Source organism: Scylla paramamosain, chromosome 31 (genome assembly GCF_035594125.1).
Source record: "Scylla paramamosain isolate STU-SP2022 chromosome 31, ASM3559412v1, whole genome shotgun sequence".
NCBI classification, from domain to species: Eukaryota; Metazoa; Arthropoda; class Malacostraca; order Decapoda; family Portunidae; genus Scylla; species Scylla paramamosain.
The window spans coordinates 6801127-6824051 of record NC_087181.1 but is presented as its reverse complement, the minus strand read 5'-3'; the positions used below and the strand labels follow the sequence as shown (position 1 = coordinate 6824051).

At 35.5% G+C, this 22925-nt stretch overlaps 1 protein-coding gene across 1 annotated transcript; it reads left to right on the top strand.

Moving 5' to 3' along the window:
- Nucleotides 1–20378: 20378 nt before the first annotated feature.
- LOC135116312 (uncharacterized) lies at nucleotides 20379–21173 on the top strand. The gene has a single exon (XM_064033664.1). It carries the CDS (start codon nucleotides 20379–20381, stop codon nucleotides 21171–21173), a length of 795 nt encoding a protein of 264 aa, XP_063889734.1.
- The last annotated feature ends 1752 nt before the right edge of the window (nucleotides 21174–22925 follow it).

The following is a 22925-nucleotide window of genomic DNA, read 5'->3' as shown; positions in this document are numbered from 1 at the left end:
GTTTTTTTTTTTTAATCTCTTTTCATAAACTAGATAGGGCGATGTGCATGCATTTTGGCGTCTTGGTTAATGTTAATGTTAATGTTAATGTTTTCTGATTTTTTTTTTTTTTTTCCTATATACAGTGGTATCCATGGATTCTGACGTTTTCTACGTGACAAGCTCAAATATACTCAAAATACTTGTTTTGGTAATATTATTGTGTTTCTTAATAGAGGGTGTTTTGCACGCGTTTTAAGGTTTGGTATGTAAATAGCTCAAAACACACAATTTTTTTTTATATATTTATTTATTATTATTTTTTTTTTTTTATTTATACGGTGCTTACAAAGTTTTTTTTTTTTTTTTGCGTTTTATTACCTAACAGGCCCATAAACACGGAAAAGTCACGTTACTAGGACTGCCGTTTTCTTTTCCCATATAGGATGCCTTCCATGCATTTTGTCGTTATGTCACCTAATAATATGAAATACTCTAAATATACTCATTCTTGATGATGTTCTTTTTGTCTCTATATAGTGCTATTCATGCGTTTTACCGTTTTCGTATCTAAGGAGCTCAAAATTAAAAAATATATATATATATATATATATATATATATATATATATATATATATATATATATATATATATATATATATATATATATATATATATATATATATATATATATATATATATATATATATATATATATATATATATATCATTGAATGTGATAGCTAGTTGAGCATTTATTATTTTTCTTAAGATATTTTCCTTATATCTTATGATTGTCTTATATTCTTTTTTAATTGGCTGTATGACTTCGCCGAAGCTAGTCATTTTCGCTAGATCGCGATTTCGGGTCCTTGACCCTTCTTCAGTAGCGAAGGTCTGTCTGTGTTGAGGGTGTCGGAGAGAATGGCTCAAGCTGATTGCGGGGGTGTATTTATACCGGTAGGCTTGTCACCCCGCTGCGCGTCCTGGTCTCTGATTGGCTGACGGCTGTCGCGGGCTGTGCTGGGCTGCTATCCAAGCTGGGTCTTCGCGCGCTTGGTAATGCTTGTAGGTCTTCGGATTGTTGATTTAATGTAGGGTTTGTCTCTTTTATATATAGTGCTTCTAAGATGGGGAGACGCCTGGTGTCTGGGCATGTAGTTAGGATCTCCGTTTTATCTACTAGCATTCCTCACAAAAGGAATGCTAGTAGCGCAGCGGGGTGACAAGCCTACCAGTATAAGTACACCCCCGCAATCAGCTTGAGCCATTCTCTCCGACACCCTCAACACGGACAGACCTTCGCTACTGAAGAAGGGTCAAGGACTCGAAATCGCGATCTAGCGAAAATGACTAGCTTCGGCGAAGTCATACAGCCAATTAAAAAAGAATATAAGACAATCATAATATATAAGGAAAATATCTTAAGAAAAATAATAAATGCTCAACTAGCTATCACATTCAATGAGATATGTATTAGAGAAAGACTCCTGCCCATATACACCCTTAATATATATATATATATATATATATATATATATATATATATATATATATATATATATATATATATATATATATATATATATATATATATATATATATATATATATATATATATATATATATATATATATATATATATATATATATATATATATATATATATATATATATATATATATATATATATATATATATATATATATATATATATATATATATATATATATATATATATATATATATATATATATATATATATATATATATATATATATATATATATATATATATATATATATATATATATATATATATATATATATATATATATATATATATATATATATATATATATATATATATATATATATATATATATATATATATATATATATATATATATATATAGTAATGTTCTTTCGTTTCCCTCTATAGGATACTATGCATCTATTTCAGTCTTTTTTCACGTAACAATTTCAAAAGCACTTCAAGTATTTGTTTTTGGTAATTTTATTCGGTTTCTCTATAAAAGTTTTTTTTTAATGCTTTTTAGTTTTTGGTACGTAAGCAGCTGAAAAACAAAAAAACAACAACTCAAATTACACGTTGTTGATATTGTTCTGTTTTCCATACAGAGTAATTGACGCGTTATAGCGTTTTGGTACCTAAGAAGCTCAGAAATACTCGTAATACACGATAATCATAATGTCTTTTTGTTTCTCCATATTGGGAGCATACATCCATTTTGGCGTTATGGCACCTTACAATGTGGAATAGACTCAAAATACATGTTTTTGATAATGTTCTTTTTTTTTTCATATAGAGTGCTATTCATGCGTTTTAGCGTTTTGGTACCTAAGAAGCTCAAAAACTTTTATAACACACGTTCCTCGTAATGTCTTTTCGTTTCCCCACATATTGTATTTTTTTTAATGCATTTTGTATAACCTAACCTAAACAAAATACACTTTTTTGTTAATGTTTTCAGTTATTTTTTTTTTTCTTATATACAATGGTATCAATGGATTCTGACGTTTTTCTATGTAACAAGCTCAAAACGCTGATTTTTTTTTTTTTTTTTGTGTTATTCTGTTTCTTTATAAAGGGTGTTTTACATGCGTTTTAGCATTCTGGTACATAATAAGTTTAAAATACTCAAAAGACACATTTTTCGAAATGTTATTTTGTATTCCCATATAGGGTGATTTGCATTCTATTTAACGTTTTGGTGCCTAACACGTTCATAATTAATCAAAACACATGTCGTTTCGTTTCTGTGTATAGTAGGCTTTGCATACCTATCGGCGTTTTAGTACCTAATAATGTAAAACAAAAACAAAAAAACTCAAAATACACTTTTTGGATTTTTTTATATTTTTTTTATTTTACCATATACAGTATTATTCATACATTTTAGCGTTTTGGTATCTAAGCTGCTCAAAAAATATTCATAATACACGTTGCTCGTAAAGTCTTTTCGTTTCCATATTTAGGGTACTTTCCCTGCATTTTAATGTTTTGACTCTAAATGGTGTAACGAAATGCTCTTACCAGACACATGACTTTTGAGTGCCTTTGAGCGTGTTAGACACCAAAACTATATATGGGAATACAAATCAATATTAGCAAAAACTTGTCTTTTGTATGTTTTAAAGCTTCTTCCATACCATCACGCTCAAACTCGTGTAAAACATCCTTTATGGACACACGGAATAACATTACCAAAATCGTGGAAGGAGTGTTTTTAACTTCTTACGTAGATAAACGGCAAAATGTATGCAAAATGAAACAATATCAACAGGAACGTGTATGAGTGTTTGTGAACTCCTTAGTTACTAAAATGATAAAACGCTTGAAAAGCATTCTATATGAATAAACTGAGCAATATTACCAAAAACGTGTGTTTTGTTAGGTACCAAATCGGCAAAATGCATTCAAGCAAGTCATTTGAAGAAACAGAACAATATTACCAAAAAACGTGTATTTGTGTGTTTAAGTTAGTTAGGTACCAAAACGTCATAATGCATGCAAGCCACTCTTTATGGAGAAAAGAAAATACATTACGAGAAAAGTGTATAATGAGAGTTTTTGAGCTTCTAAGGTACCAAAACGCAAAACCGCGTGAAAAGTACTTTATTATGAAAAAATAGAATGTTATAATAAACATGCATTATTATTATTATTATTATTATTATTATTATTATTATTATTATTATTATTATTATTATTATTATTATTATTCATTTATTTATTTATTTATTTATTTTATTTTTTTTTCTTTATTTATTTATTTTTATTTTTTTTTTTTTTTTTTGTAAAGCTCCAAAACACTGAAATGCTTTCGAAGCACTCAATATAGGGAAACAAATGGACATTACGAGGAACATGTATTATGAGTGTTTTTGAGCTTCTTAGGCACCAAAACTCTAAAACGCCTGAATATCACTTTATATAGAGAAACATAAAATCACCAAAAACGTTTATTTATTTATTTTTTCATATTGTTAGACACCAAAACGCCAAAATGCATGCGAAGCACTCTATTTGGGGAAACGAAATGACATTACCAAAAACGTGTTTTTGAGTGTTTTTGAGATTGTTAAATACGAAAACTCTAAAAAGCATAGAAAGCACTCTTTATTGGAATACAAAACAACATTACCAGAAACATGTCTTTTGACATGCTGAAACGCACGCAAAACACCCTATATAGAGAAGCTGAATAACATCAGCAAAAATGTGTTTTGAGTATTTTCAGCTTGTTAGATAGAGAAGTGTCAAAATGCATGGAAGATACCCTATATGATGAAAAAATTATGTCATCAGAAACGTGTATTGTGAGGAGGGGTTTTTTTTTTCTAGATTATTTAGTACTAAAAATCCAAAAACGCATGAAAAGGATTCTATATGAAGAAACAGTACAACATTACCAAAACGTGTATTTTGAGTGTTTTTCACTTTGTTAGATACCAAAAACACCAAAATGGATGCAGATTACTGTATGTGGGAAAAGGAAACGATAATACCCGAGGCGTGTGCTTTTGGTATTCTTTATCGTTTTAGGTACCAAAACGATAAAATGCATGGAAGGCACTCTACATTAGAATATAAAACGATATTACCAATATATTGTTTTAAGAGTTTAGGAGCTTCTATGTATCAAAATGCTAAAACGCGTGCAAAACACCACCTATGGAGAAACAAAATAAGATTACCAACAATGTGTATTTTGAGTATTTTTGAGCTTCTTACGTAGAGAAACGGCGAAATGCATGGTAAAACATAATTAAATAACCAAAAACATGGTTCCTAGTGATTTTCGGCTTGTTAGAAAAAAAATTAGACAAAATGCTTGGAAATTACCAGTTATTGGGAAAAGAAAAGATATTAATTGAAACGTATTATATGTTTTTTTTTTTTTTTTTTAGATTCTTAGGTACCAAAAACGATAGAACGCATGAACAGTACTCTATATGGATAAATAGAATAACATTAACAAAAACGTGTTTGATGTTAGGTACTAAAACTCTAAAACGCATGAATAGTTCTATATAGAGATAAACAGAACAACATTACCAAAACCGTGTAACTTGAGTGAATTTCACATTGTTAACTAAACGCTAAAATGCATGGAAATCACCTTATATGAGGAAAGGAAACGAAATTTCCAGAAACGTGTGTTTTGTGATTTTATAAGCGTGCTAGGCATCTAAATGATTAAAAAGCAGAAAAATGGAAAACACCCTATATGGGAAAAAAAAAAAAAAAAAAATATTCTAACCTACTTATGAACCAAAACGCTGAAAAGCATGTAAAAGTTTTTTTCTATTTTATTATTGAGAAGCACTATAACTTTACTAAAAACGTATATTTTGAATGTTTTTTTTTACATTGTTACGAACAAAAATGACAAAATGCATGAAAACCACTCTATATGGGAAACGAAAATAAGAAACGTGTATCATGAGAGCTTTTCAGCTTCTTAGTTACCAAAAATGGTAAAACGCATCAATAGCACTCTATATCGAGAAACATCAACATTAACAATATGCATATTTTGAGTGTTTTTTTTCATATTATTAGGTAGCGAAATGCCAAAATGCTTGCAAAGCCGACGAAATGAGAAAACAAGCTACTTTAAAAAAAAATGTCTTTTGAGTGTTTTTGAGCTTCTTACCTACCAAAACGCTATAAAGTATGCAAAAACACACTTTATAGAGAAATGGAGTAACAATACCAAAAAACAAGGATCTTTGATTGTTCTCAGCCTGTTACGTACAAAAACGCCAAAATTCATCGAAAGTATCTGAAAAGGGGAACGGAAAAGACATTACGAGAAATATGTATTATGGGTGTTTTTGAGCTATATAAAAACAGAGAAACGCATCAATACCACTCTATATGGAGAAACACTATATCATGTCCAAATACGTGTATTTTTAGTGTATTTCACAGTTAGGTATCAAAACCCTAAAATGCAAACAAAGGACCTTATATAGGGAAAGGAAACGAGATTTTCAGAAAAGTGTCTTTAGAGGGTTTTTTGGGTGTTCTAGGCACCAAAACGATGAAAAGCATGGAAAGCACCGTATACGGTAAAAGAAAACAATATTACCAAAAACGTCTCTTTTTAGTGTTTTTGAGCTAGATATGTATCCATCGTCCCATCCTGGAGAAACAGCATAACTTTACCCAAAACGTGTATATCTAGTGTTTTTTTTTAGCTTATTACGTAGAAAAATGCACGGAAAACTACTTATAAAGGGAAACGAAACGACATTCTAAGAAACATGACTTTTGCATGTTTTTATACGTAGAAATAGCATTATGTACGCTATGTTTTAAAACAAAACATTATCAAAAACGTTCCTTTTTAGTGCTTTTGATGCACTTACCTACCAAAACGGATGCAAAACCCCCTTAATTGAGACACAGAGTAATATTACCAAAAACGAGTGTTTTGAGTGTTTATGAGCTTGTTACGTACATAAACGCTAAAATACATGCAAAGTACCCTATATGAGAAAATGAAACATAACGAGAAACCTGTATAAGGACTGTTTTTGAGCTTCTTAGGTACCAAAAAGCGATAACGCCTTGAATAACGCTCTATGTGGAGAATCAGAACAACATTAATAAGACGTGTATTTTGAGTAATTTTCTTATATTATTAGGTACCAAACTGCCAAAATACATGGAAAGCGTTCTATATTGGAAAACGAAGCGGCATTACCAGATGCGTGTATTTTATTTATTTATTTTTCAGCGTTTTAGGGACCAAAACAATAAAAATGCTTGGAAGTACCCTATTTTGGACTACAAAACATCACTAAAAAGGTGTCTTTTGGGTGTCTTTGAGCTTCTTACGTACCAAAACGCTTAAAACTCATGAAAAAACTCTCGTTATGGGGAAACAGAATAACATTATCAAAAATGTGTATTATGAGTGTTTCTGAGCTTGTTAGTTACAAAAACTGCAAAATGCATGCAATGTACCCTATATGGTGAAGCATAACAATATTACCACATGTACATGTGTTATGAATGTTATTAAACCATCGCTAAGAAAACGCACTCTATATATAGAAACAGAACAACATTACTAAAAACGTGAGTTATGAGTGTTAGTAAAATTGGTATGTACGAAAACGCGAAAGTATCATGCGAAGTATCTTATATGGAATAACGAAAGGACTCTACACAAAAAAAAAAAAAAAAAAGAATGTATTATGAGTGCTTTTGAATTTTTTTAAGGTTCCAAAACGCGAAAACACTTCAACAGCATTATATGTGGAGAAACAGAACATTACCAAAAGCGCGTATTTTGAGTGTTTTTTTGCATTGTTAGGTACCAAATTTCCAAAATGTATGCACCCTCTATGGGGAAAATAAACGAAATTTCCAGAAACATCTCTCTGGGGTGTTTATAAGCATGTTATGCACCAAAACCCTAAAATTCATGGAAATCACCCTGAATGGGAATACCCAACAACATTACAAAAAATGTATCCTTCAAGTGTTTTTAGCTTCTTACATGCAAAAATGCTAAAACGCATGTAAAACTCACTTTATGGAGAAAGAACAGCATTACCAAAAAGAAGTATTTTGAGTATTTTTTAGCTTGTTTCCTATAAAAAAACGACAAAATGCATGGAAATAAAACCCTATTTGATGTAATGAAAGACAATTACTATAAATGAGTGTTTTGGATCGTCTTAGATACTGCAGTATCGTTTCCCCATATAAGAGTCATTAAAAGCATTTTCGCGTTTTGGTACCTAACAATGTTAAAAACACTCAAAATACACGTTTTTAGTTAAATTGTTCTGTTTCTTCATATAGAGTGTTATTTATATGTTTTAGCGTTTTGATAATCAATAAGCTCAAAAATATTCGTAATTCACGTTTCTCGTAATGTAGTTTCTTGATATTAGGTGTTTTCAATACATTTCGGCGTTTTTCTACGTAGGAAGCTCGAAAACACTGAAAATATTTGATTTTGGTACTGTTATTCTCGTTCTCCATAAAGTGTGTTTTCCATGCATTTTAGTGTTTTGGTATGTAAGTAGCTCAAAACACTCAGAAGACAAGTTTTTTTGTAATGCTGTTTCCTTTTCCCATATATAATTATTTCCATTCTTTTTAGCGTTTTAATGCCTAACACACTCATAGACTCTGAAAAGAAACGTTACTGGATATGCCGTTTCATTTCCCCATATCTAGTTCTTTGCATGCATTTTGGCATAATGGCACATAAAAAATGTGAATTACATTGAAAATGGTTTTGGGATTGTTGTTCTGTTTTATCATTTAGAGTCCTATTCACGTATGCAAGCGTTTTGGTTCCTAAAAAAAAAAAAAAAAAAAATACACGTTTCTTATGATGTTTTTTTTTTTCGTTTTCCGATATTGGATAATTTGCATGCACTGTTACGTTTTTTGTATGTAGCAAGCTCAAAAATATTCAAAATACTTGTTTTTGGTAATGTTATTCTGTTTCTACATATAGAGTGGTATTAAACGCGTTTACTATACGTAAGCTAAAAAAAAAAAAAAAAACACTAAAAATACTTGTTTTTGGTAATGTTATACTTTTTCTCCTTAAAGGAAGTTTTACATGTGTTTTAGGGTTTTGGTTCGTAAGTAGGACAAAAACTGAAAAGATGCGTATTTTTTGTAAAGTTATTTTGTTTTCCCATATAAGGTGTTTTCCATGCTTTTTTTTTTCGATTTTGGTGCCTAACACGCTCATGAGCACTCAAAACACACCTTTCTGGAAATATCTTTCCTTTTCCCGCTATGGGGTGCTTTGGATGCATTTTTGGTGTTTTGCTTCCTAATAATGTAAAATATGCTCAAAATACATCTCTTTTCCTAAAAATGATCTATTTCTCCATATAGAGTGCTATTCATGTGCATTACCCTTTTGATAGCAAAAAAAAAAACACTTACAACACGTTTCTTGTAATGTCTTTTCTTTTCCTCATATTTTTCCAAGGAATTTGTCGTTTTCTACGCAACAATCTCAAAAACACTCAAAATGTTTGTTTTTGGAAATATTATTCTGTTTATCCATCATGGGTGTTTTGCATGCGTTTTTACGTTATAGTTCGTAAGTAGCTCAAAAAACATTCAAGAGACTTTTTTTTTCTATACACTAAAAAGATCACGTTACTGGAAATATTGTTCCTTTCCCCATATGGGATACTTTACATGCAGTTTGGCGTTTTGCTACGTATGAATGTGAAATATCCTCAAAATACACGTTTTTAATAATGTTGTTCTGTTTCTACATATAGATTTCTAGAAACACGTTAAATAGTTTTGGTGCCTAAGAAGATCAGAAACACTCATATTACACGTTCTCCATCCTTTCGATTCCCACAGAGGGCATTTTCATCGCATTTTGGCGTTTTTCTTCGTAACAAGCTCAAAAACACTGAAAATACTAGTTTTCTTTGTAATGTTATTCTGTTTCTCCATAAAGTATAATTTGCCTGCGTTTTAGCGTTTCAGTAATAAAGAAGTTCAAAACACTAAAAATACATGTTTTTCGTAAAGTTTTTTATATAGGGTGAATTTCATTATTTTTTGCGTTTTGTTGCTTAACACGCTCAAAAACAGGAAACACTCAAAAGACATTGTTCTGGTAATGTCGTTTCGTGTCCCTATTTAGGATTAATTGCGTGTATTTTGGCGTTTTATACCTAACAATATCAAAAACGCTCAAAATACATGTTTTTGCCAATGTTGTTCTTTCTCCATATAGAGTGCGGTTCATGCGTTTTGGCGTTTTGATACCTAACACACGTTTCTCGGAGAGTCTTTTCATTTCCCCATATAGGGTACTTTTCATGCATTTTGAGATTTTACTACGTAACAAGCTCAACAACATTTTTTTTTTTTTCGCTGTTATTCTTTTTTTTTTTTTCCATAAAGGGTATTTTGCTTGCGATTTTGCGTTTTGGTTAGTAACTCAAAAAAATTGCAAAAGCCGTTTCTGGCAATTTGCGTATATTTTGGTGTTTTGATACCTAATAATATGAAAACACTCAAAATACACATTTTTGGTAATGTTGCTCTTTCTCCATATAGAGTGCTATTCCTGCGTTTTGGTGTTTTGATACCTAAAAAGCTCAAAAAACTCTCGTAATACACTTTTCTCGTAATGTCCTTTACTTTCCCTATATAGGATGCTTTTCATGCATTTTGGCATTTTACTACGTAACAACATCAAAAACATTTAGAATACTTTTTTTTTCGTAATGTTATTCTGTTTTTCCATAAAGGATGTTTTGCTTGGGATTTTGCGTTATGGCTCGTAAGTAGTTAAAAACATTGAAAAGCCGTTTTTGCTAATGTTTTCTTTTCCCATATCGGGTGTTTTCCATAATCTTTAGTGTTTTGATGTATATCACGCTCATAAACACTCAAAAGACGCTTTTTTTTGTGGGGGAGGGAAATCTTATTTCCTTACCCTATATATGATTCTTTGAATGCATTTTGGCGTCTTGGTAATGTTATTCTCTTTCTCCATATGCAGTGCTATTCATGAATTTTAGCGTTTTGGTAGCAAGGAAGCTCAAAAACACGTTTCTCGTTTTTTTTTTTTTTTTTCTTTTCCTCATATAGGGTAGGTTGCAGTATTTTGGTGTTTCTCTATGTAACAAGCTACATAACCCTCAAAATACTTGTTTTTGTTAGTTATTCTCTTTCCCACATGTTTTACATATGTCTTAGCCTTTTTTTACGAAAGTAGCTCAAAACACCTGAAATATATGTTTAGGGTAATGTTTTTTTTTTCTTTTTTTCAATAGAGTGTGCCTTTTATCGTTTTGGTGCCTAACAAGCTCATAAACACTCAAAAGAAGCGTTTCTTGAAATTTTGCTTTTGTTTCCCCATATTTTGGGCTCTGTATGCATTTTGCTGATTTGGTACCTAACAATGTGAAATACTCACAAAATATACGTTTTTGGTAATTTCATTTGTTTTTGTTTTTTTGTTTTTTTTCTCTAAGAAGTTTGAAAGCACTCATAATACACGTTTTTCGTAATGTTCTTTCGTTACACCATATATGTTATTTTCCATGCATTTTTTGGCGTTTTTTCTACGTTACAAACTTAAAACACTCAAAATACTTTTTTTTTCTTTATATAATCATGATTTTCAATAAAGGGTAAATTACATGTGTTTTATTGTTTTGTTTCGCATGAAGCTAAAAAAAAAAAAAAAAAACCACGAAAGACAAGTTTCTCGTAATGTTGTTTTGTATTCCATATAGGGGGATTTCAATGCTCTTTAACGTTTTGGTGCTTAACATGCATATAAACATTGAAAAGACATTTTTCTGGAAATCTCGTTTCCTTTCTCCATATATCGTTTGCATAAAGCGCTTATAAACACTCAAAAGAAACGTTTCTGGAAATTTCCTTTCGTTTCCCATTATGAGGGGGGTTTGCATGCATTTTGGGGTTTGGTACCTAAGAATATGAAATATACTGAAGAAATGCATGTTTGGTAACGTTTCTCTGTTTCTTCATACTGAGTGTTATTTATGCGTTTTAACGTTTTTTGTACCTAAGCTTAAAAGCACTCATAATATACTTTTTTTCGTAATGCTCTTTCGTTACCTCATATTTTTTATGCATTTTGGCGTTTTCATGCGTGAAACGGTGAAAATACTTGTTTTTGGTAATGTTAATCTGTTTCTCTATAAAGTGTGTGTTTTAGAGTTTTGGTACGTAAGGAGATCAAAAACACTGAAAAGAGACGTTTTTGATAAATTTATTTTCTTTTCACATATAGGGTGTTTTCCATTTTTATTTTTATTTATTTATTTTTTTTTTTTTTGCGTTTTCGTGCCTAACATGCTCATAAGCTAACATGCTAACATGCACTAAGAGACACGTTTTTTTGGAAATCTCGTTTCCTTACCCCAAATAGAGTGCTTTGCATGCATTTTGTCATTTTGATATTTAACAATGTGAAATATACTCAATATACACGTTTTTGTTAACGTTGTTCTGTCTCTTCATGTAGAGTGCTTTTTATGCGTTTTAACGTTTTGGTATCTATGAAGCTCGAAAACGCTTATAATACGCGTTTCTCATCATGTCTCTTTCTATCTCCATATAGGGCACTTTCCATGCATTTTGAGGTTTTTATTCATAACAAGCATGAAAAAACTCAATATACATGTTTGTGTTTTTTTTTTTAGGTTTTTATGCCTACATGCTTGCAACACTCAAAAGACATACTCATTTCAGCCCCGTTCCATTTCATGATATACTCCAGTATAAACGTGTACGTTCTTGCCAGGTGGCAGGGCAAGTAGGAGGATTTGCTTTCCACTACAAAGTTGGGTGAGATAACTTCTGTAACTTTTTGTCCATGGACGTAGGTCAATGTGCAGGATCGCTGCTCAGGGACTGCATTGGCCGTCTCCGGACAGTTCACACGCGTCTCAATCATGATTACATCACGTACCGGGAAACCCAACCACTTTGTCATGACTGCCTTACAGTGAGACACTTTATAGTGAAGTGTCCCCATCTGGGAAGGGGACCACAAATGTCCCCAGGTCGGACTGCTCTTCCGATATCGACCCTAACTGTCTTGACACACCCTGCAACTTTTTCTTCATTAACTTCTGCAACATCCGCGTTCTAATATCCAATTTTCAATATATATAATACTACCTCTCCTCTACTAAACTTCTTCTTTTCCTCACCGAAACACAGGTGTCTGAGGAAATTGACATTATTCCCTTTTCTGTTCCCTAGTACTTTTTCTATCCTCATTTTCAATCCAGATGTTGATGTTGCATTTATGTGCACAACGACTTTACCTGCTCTCGTGCCCACTCTCTTGAATCCCCTGAGTTTTCCAACATCTTGCTACGACTACATAGTCACTCTCAAACTAAATATATCTGTGCTGTATATCTCTCACCCAACTCCTCTGACTATAAAAAATTCTTTGACTACATAATTTTCAAACTGGAACTCATCCTGACTCTCTTCTCTTTTGTGGAAATCTCAATTCTTCAAGATCTGGCTTTCTTCTCCCTTAACTAACCATCCTGGTGAACTATCCTTCATCTTTGCTATCCTCCACGACCTAGAGTAATTGGTGCAACACCCTACTCGTATTCCTGACCGTCTTCGAGATATGACTAACATTCTTGACCTTTTCCTAACCTCTATTCCTTCTGCTTATGTTGTCACTCTCTATTCTAGGTTGGGCTCCTCCGATCACGATTTCATATCTGTATATTGTTCTGTCGCTCAGATTCCTCCTCAGGATCCCCCTAAGCGGAGGTGCCTCTGGCGTTTAGCCTCTACAAGTTGGGGGAACCTGAGAAGGTATTTTGCTGATTTTCCTTGGAATGACTACTGCTTTCATGTTAGAGACTCATCTTTGTGTGCCGTCTTTGTGTGTCTTTCTAAACCTTGGTTTAACATAACCTGTTCTCGTGCTATACATGATAGAGAGGTGGCGCACAGAAGGTACTTAAGCCTTACATCACCAGCATCTCATGCGCTTTATATTTCTGCCTGGAACCATGCCAAGTTTGTTTTCCAACTACCCAAAAACTTTTTCGTTAATAGAAAGTGTCAAAATCTTTCAGTATCAAACTCCCCTCGTGACTTCTGGCATTTAGCCAAAAATATCTCAAATAATTTTCATTCTTTTTCTTTCCCTCCTTTATTTCAATTAGATGGTTCCACTGCTATCACATCAATTTCTCAAGGTGAGCTCTTCGCTCAAACCTTTGTAAAAATCTCTACCTTGGTCGATTCAGGGCTATTTCCTCCCTCTCCTCTACCCCCTGATTACTTCATCCTACCTATTAAAATTCTTCGCAGTGATGTTTACTATACCGTCGCTGGTCTTAACCCTCGAAAGACTTATGGATCTGATTGGGTCCATCCTATTGTTTTCCGAAACTGTGCCTCCGTGCTTGCACCTTGCCTAGTCAAACTTTTTCTACACTGTCTGTCAACATCTACCTCTCTTTCTTGCTAGAAGTTTGCTTATATTTAGCCTATTCCTAAAAAAAAAGGTGACCGTTCTAATCTCTCAGACTACTATCTTTTTGCGTTAATTTCCTGCCTATCTAAAGTTTTTTCATCTATTCTCAACAGGAAAATTTTTATACATCTATCACCTCACAACCTTCTAATTGATCGCCAGTGTGGTTTCTGTGAAGGTCGCTCTGCTGGTGATCTCTTGACTTTCATTACTGAGTCCTTGTCATCCTCTTTTATAGATTTTGGTTGCTTTGGAGATATCTAAATCTTTTGATAGAGTCTAGCACAAAGCTTTAATTTCCAAGTTACTCTCCTACGCCTTCTGTCCTTTTTTTCAGTAACTTCATCTCAAGTTTCCTTTTTGACCATTCAATTGCAGCTGTGGTAGACGGTCGCTGTTATTTTCCTAAATCTATTAACAGTGGTGTTCCTTAAGGTGCTGTCCTGTCACCCACTTTCTTCTTGTTATTTATCAATAACCTTCTAAGCCAAACTTCTTGTCTTATCCACTACTTCCCTGATGGTATCACCCTGCACTTTTTCACGTCTTTTCATAGAAGTCCAACACTTCAGGAAGTAAACATTTCATGCGGGGAGGCCCAAGAACGCCTGACTTCTGATCTTCCTAAAGTTTCTGATTGGGGCAGAGAGAATTTGGTATTGTTCAGTGCTTCAAAAACTCAATTCATTCAGATCTATCAACTCGACATAAAATTCCACACATCCATCCCCTCTTCTTCAATGACACTCAACTTTCCCCCTCTTCTACGCTGAACATCCTCAGTTTGTTCTTTTCTTATAATCTAAACTATAAATTTAACATCTTATCTCTAGCTAAAACAGCTTCTATGAAGTTAGGGGTTCTGAGAAGTGTCCGCCAGTTTTTCTCACTTCCCTAGCTGCTAACTCTGTACAAGGGCCTTATTCTTACATATATAGAATATGCTTCACATGTCTGAGGGTGTTCCACCCATACCGTTATTCTAGACCAGGCAGAAACAAATGCTTTTCGATTCATCAACTCCTATCCTCTAACTGACTGTCTTCTTTCTTTCTCTCACCCATATTATGTCCATCTCTCTCTCTCTTTCTCATGCAAGAGTTAACCTGTATTATCAATAATTCTACCATTTTTCTGGTAAACTCTTGAAGTCCCTGCATGCTTTTGTTTTTCCACTTTTTTCTGACATGAATTCCTTCAAGAGGGAGGTATCAAGACACTCATCCTTCAATTTTTGACTACCGCTTTAGACCCTGTTCTTGGACTGGCATCTCAGTGGGATTTTTTTTTTTTTTTTTTGGGGATTTTTGTTGCTTTGGCCAGTGTCCCTCGTACATGAAAAAAAATAAAAAATTCTGGTGAAGCTGAAAGAGCGATACTTTTTCCACTGTCGCGTTGAGGTATGGACATTCCCAAAGTCACTAATATTTGGAGAGAGGCCTCTATTAACGGGAGATGAGATTCTTGTTTGTTTTGGAGAAGACTAATCTTTTGAACAAATTATAAATTCCATTTTAATGATTTTTTTTAAATTATTTTATCAGTAATATAGTATTGGGCAGAGCATTATCCTTGCAGTGGGACAACATGGAGGTAAGTGATGAAGACACACAACGAACAACGCTTTGTCTTCATGCCTGGGTCAGTAGGACCAATATCTTAGCCATATAACGAACAACACCATGTATGTAGTTCAATGAGGTCAGTGCCTTGGGTACAGAAAGAACAACGCCAGTTGCACTGTTCTGGGCCACTGGGATCAGTTCCACGTTACTTTAAATCATTTATTTTAAAGACTATCTCTTTCTTTTTTTTACACTTAATGTTTGGGGAGTCCATCCCATTTCATTCACTATGCTCACATTTTTAGTGATTTCAATATTTTTACCGTAACATACTTTTGTTTTTTAATACTAATATTGTAACCTGTAATCATTGTTGTTTTTAAAAAAATTGTAGCAGCGCCATATGTCAGCGATGGTGCAGAGCCATTAGACTAATAAATCAATCTACTACAACTACTACTACTATTACTACTACTACTACTACTACTACTAGTACTCTTACTACTGTTGCTGTTGTTCTTGTTGTTGTTGTTGTTGTTGTTGTTGTTGATGTTGGTAGTGGTGGAGTTGTTGTTGTTGTTGTTGTTGTTGTTGTTGTTGTTGTTGTTGTTCTTGCTGTAGTTGTTTATAATCATTATCATTTGTTAATGCATTGGCTTCATGTGAACCTCAGAAAAATATATGAACCAATAGACAATCAAGACATTTATTAACTAGATCACAGTCCATGGAGATGTAGATTGGAGAGCATACAGTGCAGCCTGACTGTCAACAAAGAAGAATACATCCTTACGGAGAGGCGCCACAATATGGAGCGCCTCCTGAACAGCATACATTTCTGCCCTAGTGGAGGACATGTGTGCAGGGAGCCACCTGGAAACCTCAGTGTCAGTGCAGTGATTGGCAGAAATGTAGTCGCGGATGAACAGCCCACATCCGGACCTGCTGCCATTGACTGAACCATCACAATAAACATGAATAGCCTGAACGTGGGGGTACTTGGACAATTTAGTCATGAACATGTCTTGCAGCACATGAGGGAGCCAGCCCCTCTTGGGTTGATGCAGTGAGTGAATATCAACCCTGACACGGTGAGGGTTCCAAATGGGTTGAAGCGGTGACATAACAACGTTAATACAGGCCTCGGGTATACCTACCCTTGTAAGAACTCCTAAGATCTTCCTGAGGTATGGAGTTGTAGGAGTCCGAGGATCACGATACAAGGGGGTCAGTGATCCCTTCAGAGAGTCGGACCCTGTGCATAGCATCCGACCAACAGTACGACAAGTAGTTTCCTGTATCCTACACATAATACTCAGCAGGTGTAGTTCAGCTCTGAGGACCTCAATCCGAGCAGTCCTTGGGCATCCCAAAATTATTCTCATGGCTTCATTCTGAACAAGCTCCAGGGGACAGAGCTGAGTGGCACTAAACTGTATTAAAACAGGGGCTGCGTAGTCAATGAGGGACCATACGACAGATATATAGAACATCCTTAGGACTGGAATGCCAGCCCCAGGCCCCTGTTTGCTAGCAGCCGAAGTGGCGCTAGCCGTGGCAGACAAAGGTCTCGAACATAGTGTACAGCGTGGAGTGACTTCCTGAAACTCAGCTGTACACCCAGGTACTTGTGTGTATGAACTCTAGGGATGCTCATCTCTTCAGTACAAGACTCACAGTCACTGCGGGTGGTGGAGCCGGAGCCGGACACCAGCTGAGCCCACTTCACACGAGCGGATGGGAGTGACATCATAGTTGAAGCAGAGACCGGGTGCGGAATCCACAAAAACATACTAGTGTGAACCAGCCTTTAATGTCAACTCGTTGGAGATACCACAGATTCCTATAATAATTGTTGGTGTGTCCTACCCCTTCCCAACAAGAAACACCAATGATATTCACGATTCATATGCGATTGAACATTAAAAATATGATAATAAATCAATATATTTCTGTGCTAAAGGAAAATAGTATCCATCATCGTAAGAAAGAAAATGAGGTGTTTATAAATGAGCGCGTTTGGGTGCCTTTAACCGTGTGACTTATGTTTCGTTTGCATTGTGTGGATCACCCCACCAGATTGAAAGCTGTCAATTTCCATCATCTCTTCAAGGTTTACATCAACTTCATATGATAATTGCAACAGTTTTTTTTTCTCTCTCTCTCTCTCTCTCTTTTCTTTAATGCATAAAAATTTTATTTCAGTTATTCTTGGTCAGAAACATTATATGCTCCAACTGGGCTTTATCAAGCTTGAGCTAGCAAACAGCATTACGTAATAGATGGAAAAACTCGTATTTATTTAATTAGAGACGTCGCAGTGAGGCTGGTAGATACCTATCAGCGCCAGCATTTTTAATTGTCTCCAATTTCGTGGGGCAAAGGGGTGACTTAGCTAAATTTGAAATCGATGTGCAGGAAAAGTACAGCATGAATTGCTGCACAAGTGTATCTAAAATTAAAAACATAACCCTTAATATTAATATTCATACTTACTGGTGTATGATAAGGCTTTGTTAATTGAATTATAAGATAAAACTAAAAATAGGTAATGAATTTTTTTTTAAGTAAGTATAAACAGTAAAAATAAAAGGATGTTGACTTCGGCTTGTGCATTTTATCTGGGAATGTTGAAAAATATCAGATATCACTGACACGTCCTGTATATGAAAGTAATCAGTGAAATAAAAAAAGAACAGCACTGCTGGCGGACGTACGACGTACTTATCTTGATCATGATTCTTCAGTTAAAGAAAGCGCCGCGCGCCGTTAGGGAGTGTAAAGTGTAAAGAATAGCCTCTCAGTTCTGCCGATACAAAGGCCTTTACTTTGCTTTACTATATCCAGAATAGGGTATAGCTCGTTCTTTCAAGAATTTTCTTAATTCCGCTGTAGTCCATGATTGTGGCGGTGATGTATCCATTGTGCAGGGTAGTCGAGTGTCTGTGTTTTGGTTTGCTCGCTGCCCAAGTACCCGAGGATAGTGATCGTACCGCAAAAATAAAGTCTCTGATACAAAATTATATTTTCTTTACATTAAATGGATTTGCCTGTTGTTTAGTACATGAAAATGCAAGTATATATTAGTATACTTCCATTGAGGTCAGTAGAAAATTACAGATTGCCTGCCTTGATACACTTATAGGCTCTTTTAAGAATATTATCTGAAATTATGAATAGAGGCTCAAACAATGTCATGTGCTGTCAGTTATCACGAAATTAATTGACTTAAAATTCAGACGCATTACTGTGCAACGATACACCTTTGTAAGTGTAACGCTCCTTTTTATTATTTCTGTGTTTCTTTGAGTCTCCCCAATAATTGTTTTCTTTTGTAGCTTGCGGTGAAGAGGAGGATAATAGCGGTAATTAAAGGTTTAGTGATTATATGAAAAAGTATATTTATAAGGCGTGTATTCGTGGGAGTGATTTAAAAGTCTTGAAACATTTATTATAAATAGTCTTACTTATTTCAACTGTGGTTTTCTCTAATCAGTGGTAATACGAATAATAGGATTACATCATGTTGCGTCAGCCTACCAGTAACTCATAAGGTGTCATTCCCTAGCTTATAAAATATGTTAGTAATTTAGAATTCAATTATTAACTTCAACTAATGTCCAGCCTATATGCTCACCTTGCTAGCCAATTATTCCTGCATTTTTATTTAAACTCACGGTTCAGTAAAATTATTTGTGAAAGAAGAGAGAGAGAGAACTAGCTAAGGTTCCAATAACTTCAGAGGCCTGTGGGTGTTGAGGGAGAGAGCACAGAATGGCGTCTCCCTTCCCTCTGGCAACAGGTGGGTCTCGTAGCTCTGAAATATTTATTTTTTCTTTTATTTAGAAGTGAATATTACTGTGTTCATGTTTATTATTCATGTCTCTAGTGAAGATATAGTGACTGTACGTGTTGACAGAATGGCGTCTCCCTTCCCTCTGGCAACAGATAAAATAGCCGGTGTTGGTCCCACGTGGAGACAGGCCACAGAGTCTTGGGAAAGTGTTAGCCATGTAGTGTTTCTTTGGTCAAATGTAGTCTACTGTGAATGTGTTGTGGGCAATATTATTGCCGTAGAGAAGTGATGGATGAAGGCTGTGACGCTATTTAGGGATATAACGGTGCCCAAAATCAATGGTACTCTTGAGGAGTTATAAAAGTAATTATTTTCTTGTGTATTCGTAGTGTTAAGTAACGGAGTATAAGTGTATATGCCATACCAGAATTTCAAGTGCCTTTTTTTTTTTTTCTAGATTAACTACTCGATAAAGTGTCATAGTGGGTCAGTCAACCCAAAGAATCCCATCAGTATTATTCATATAATTATTTTTGCTATTTTTATATTTTTCGTTCCTCCTAATAAAGCCACACTGTAGGTACTGTGTGATAATTAACCTCTCCCTACCCTCTGGCCATGACGATGAAGGCGAGAACCATTACCAATCAAAAATGTTTTCTTTTTTTCTATTGTGTGTGCGTGCTTCACCTCTTCTCTCTTCCTCTTCTTTTTTTTTCTTCTTCCCCGTGAAGATCTTTGCCTCGTCACATTAGAGCTCTGATCGGACCGGTGAGGAGGAGGGAGGAGGGGGGAACCGGAGGAGGGGGGGGTGGCGTTACACTGGTGGCATAGCGGTGGGATGCGCTGTAGTCTTGGCCAGTCGTATTGGGAGAGACAGAGTACTGGCAGTTGGGTAATATTGGGTCAAGTAATGTTCAAAGTGTCACTTCTCTGCGGCAATGGATTTGCTCGCGGCACGTTCGCGGTGGACTGTATTTGACTGGGGAGGCATTGCATGGCTGAGCTTTCCCAATACATCTCTGACTTTGGCCGGCCACTCTCCATCCTGTGTGACAATGCCTTGGAGTTCACGGGACGAGAACTAAGAACCTGGGCTGGTCTTCATGGGATAGAACTGCTCTACACCACTCCCTATCACCCCCAGTCAAACGGACTCATCGAGAGAATGCACCGGACCCTGAAGACCGTGCTGTCCCAAATGTGCAAGGGTTACCCTTTAAGGTGGCCTGCCCTTCTCAGTGAATGTCAGTCACACATGAATCTGGCAGTACATAGCAGCACGGGGGTCTCTCCATATGTAGCATTCTTCGCAAGACAGCCACCTCGTTTCGTCACGGCGCCTCTCCTGACGGTGCAGTCTGAAGATAGTGACGTTCAGCAACTTAAGCGCATGATTAAAGACGCTAGTGTGACGTCACAGAGGAGGTACCGTGCAGTGGCGAACAGAAAACGACGTGATGAAAAGGTCTCAGTTGGGTCCTTGGTGTGGGTGAAATCAGAAACTCCGTTGCCTGGTACCTCTACCAAATTGAATGCTAAGTGGAAAGGACCATATCGAGTGAGTGAGGTAATCAGGGACGGTCAACTGTATGTAGTGGAGGACCCCTATTCTGGGAAGTTAGTACAAAGAGCAGCAGAAAAGGTGAAACCGTATGTGAGCCGGAGTGAAATTATTCCGGAGTTGGAGGAGAACTATTCAGACGGATGTGTTGAGGAGGAGGAGGAGGAGGATCAAGACCTCCCTCCCCACCGCCGTCGACCTCCCAGACGTCTTATTGAGGAGTGCTAATGTGATGCACAAACTCAGGAGTGAGAAGTGAACAGTGTTATAATGTATAGGATGTGAGGGTTAGGAATGAAGTGAGTTAAGAGCAGGAAATCCTCATCCGTCACAAGTGTTCGAAGGTCAGTGACACTGTCTCAGCCACAAATAGAGTGGGGCATTTCGAGAAAGTCGTCCCCAAATTCTCGTCGTGTCAAAACAGTTCATACCAGATGGTAGCTTATGTGTTCCAGTTCGGGGAAGTGTACCCCATTCTTGTGGGCTTTAGTTCGAGAAGTGAGGTTTCCAGGGAACGTCGTACTTGGTTACTTCCTCCTCAAGTTACAGTCATCACCTGTAACGGGTCCTAAGTTTCCCTTGAGGACGTATTACCCCAGTCTTCGTTGTAGTAAGAGGAATGATTTGTGTGAATGTTGGCGAATGTGTCGAATGCTGCGAATGTAATAGATTATTCCTTTTCTATGAGACGGGGAATAAAGAGAGTGACGGAGTTAGTCAGGTGACTTCTCCATAGATTACCCGTAGAGCAGAGGGTGACTGGGGTCCAAGTTCTCTTTTCCTGTAAGTATTCTGTATGTGAAAGGTGTTGGTACAATTTCCTACGGGAAGAAATGTACGAGTCAGGTGACTCAAGGGTAAGTGGTTGAGTCAGTGTCAGCTGTTTAGTAGACCTTATGTATGGATAGGATAGGGAAAGTGTATAGATAGGATTTTGCATGTATTCTTCACCGTGAGTTTAACTCTGGGAGAATGGGCGTGTGTAACGCTCCTTTTTATTATTTCTGTGTTTCTTTGAGTCTCCCCAATAATTGTTTTCTTTTGTAGCTTGCGGTGAAGAGGAGGATAATAGCGGTAATTAAAGGTTTAGTGATTATATGAAAAAGTATATTTATAAGGCGTGTATTCGTGGGAGTGATTTAAAAGTCTTGAAACATTTATTATAAATAGTCTTACTTATTTCAACTGTGGTTTTCTCTAATCAGTGGTAATACGAATAATAGGATTACATCATGTTGCGTCAGCCTACCAGTAACTCATAAGGTGTCATTCCCTAGCTTATAAAATATGTTAGTAATTTAGAATTCAATTATTAACTTCAACTAATGTCCAGCCTATATGCTCACCTTGCTAGCCAATTATTCCTGCATTTTTATTTAAACTCACGGTTCAGTAAAATTATTTGTGAAAGAAGAGAGAGAGAGAACTAGCTAAGGTTCCAATAACTTCAGAGGCCTGTGGGTGTTGAGGGAGAGAGCACAGAATGGCGTCTCCCTTCCCTCTGGCAACAGGTGGGTCTCGTAGCTCTGAAATATTTATTTTTTCTTTTATTTAGAAGTGAATATTACTGTGTTCATGTTTATTATTCATGTCTCTAGTGAAGATATAGTGACTGTACGTGTTGACAGAATGGCGTCTCCCTTCCCTCTGGCAACAGATAAAATAGCCGGTGTTGGTCCCACGTGGAGACAGGCCACAGAGTCTTGGGAAAGTGTTAGCCATGTAGTGTTTCTTTGGTCAAATGTAGTCTACTGTGAATGTGTTGTGGGCAATATTATTGCCGTAGAGAAGTGATGGATGAAGGCTGTGACGCTATTTAGGGATATAACGGTGCCCAAAATCAATGGTACTCTTGAGGAGTTATAAAAGTAATTATTTTCTTGTGTATTCGTAGTGTTAAGTAACGGAGTATAAGTGTATATGCCATACCAGAATTTCAAGTGCCTTTTCTTTTTTTTTTCTAGATTAACCACTCGATAA

Bases quoted from the DNA above. Each gene is read 5' to 3' on its own strand.
- LOC135116312 (XM_064033664.1), top strand. From the start codon at position 20,379: ATGGCTGAGCTTTCCCAATACATCTCTGACTTTGGCCGGCCACTCTCC.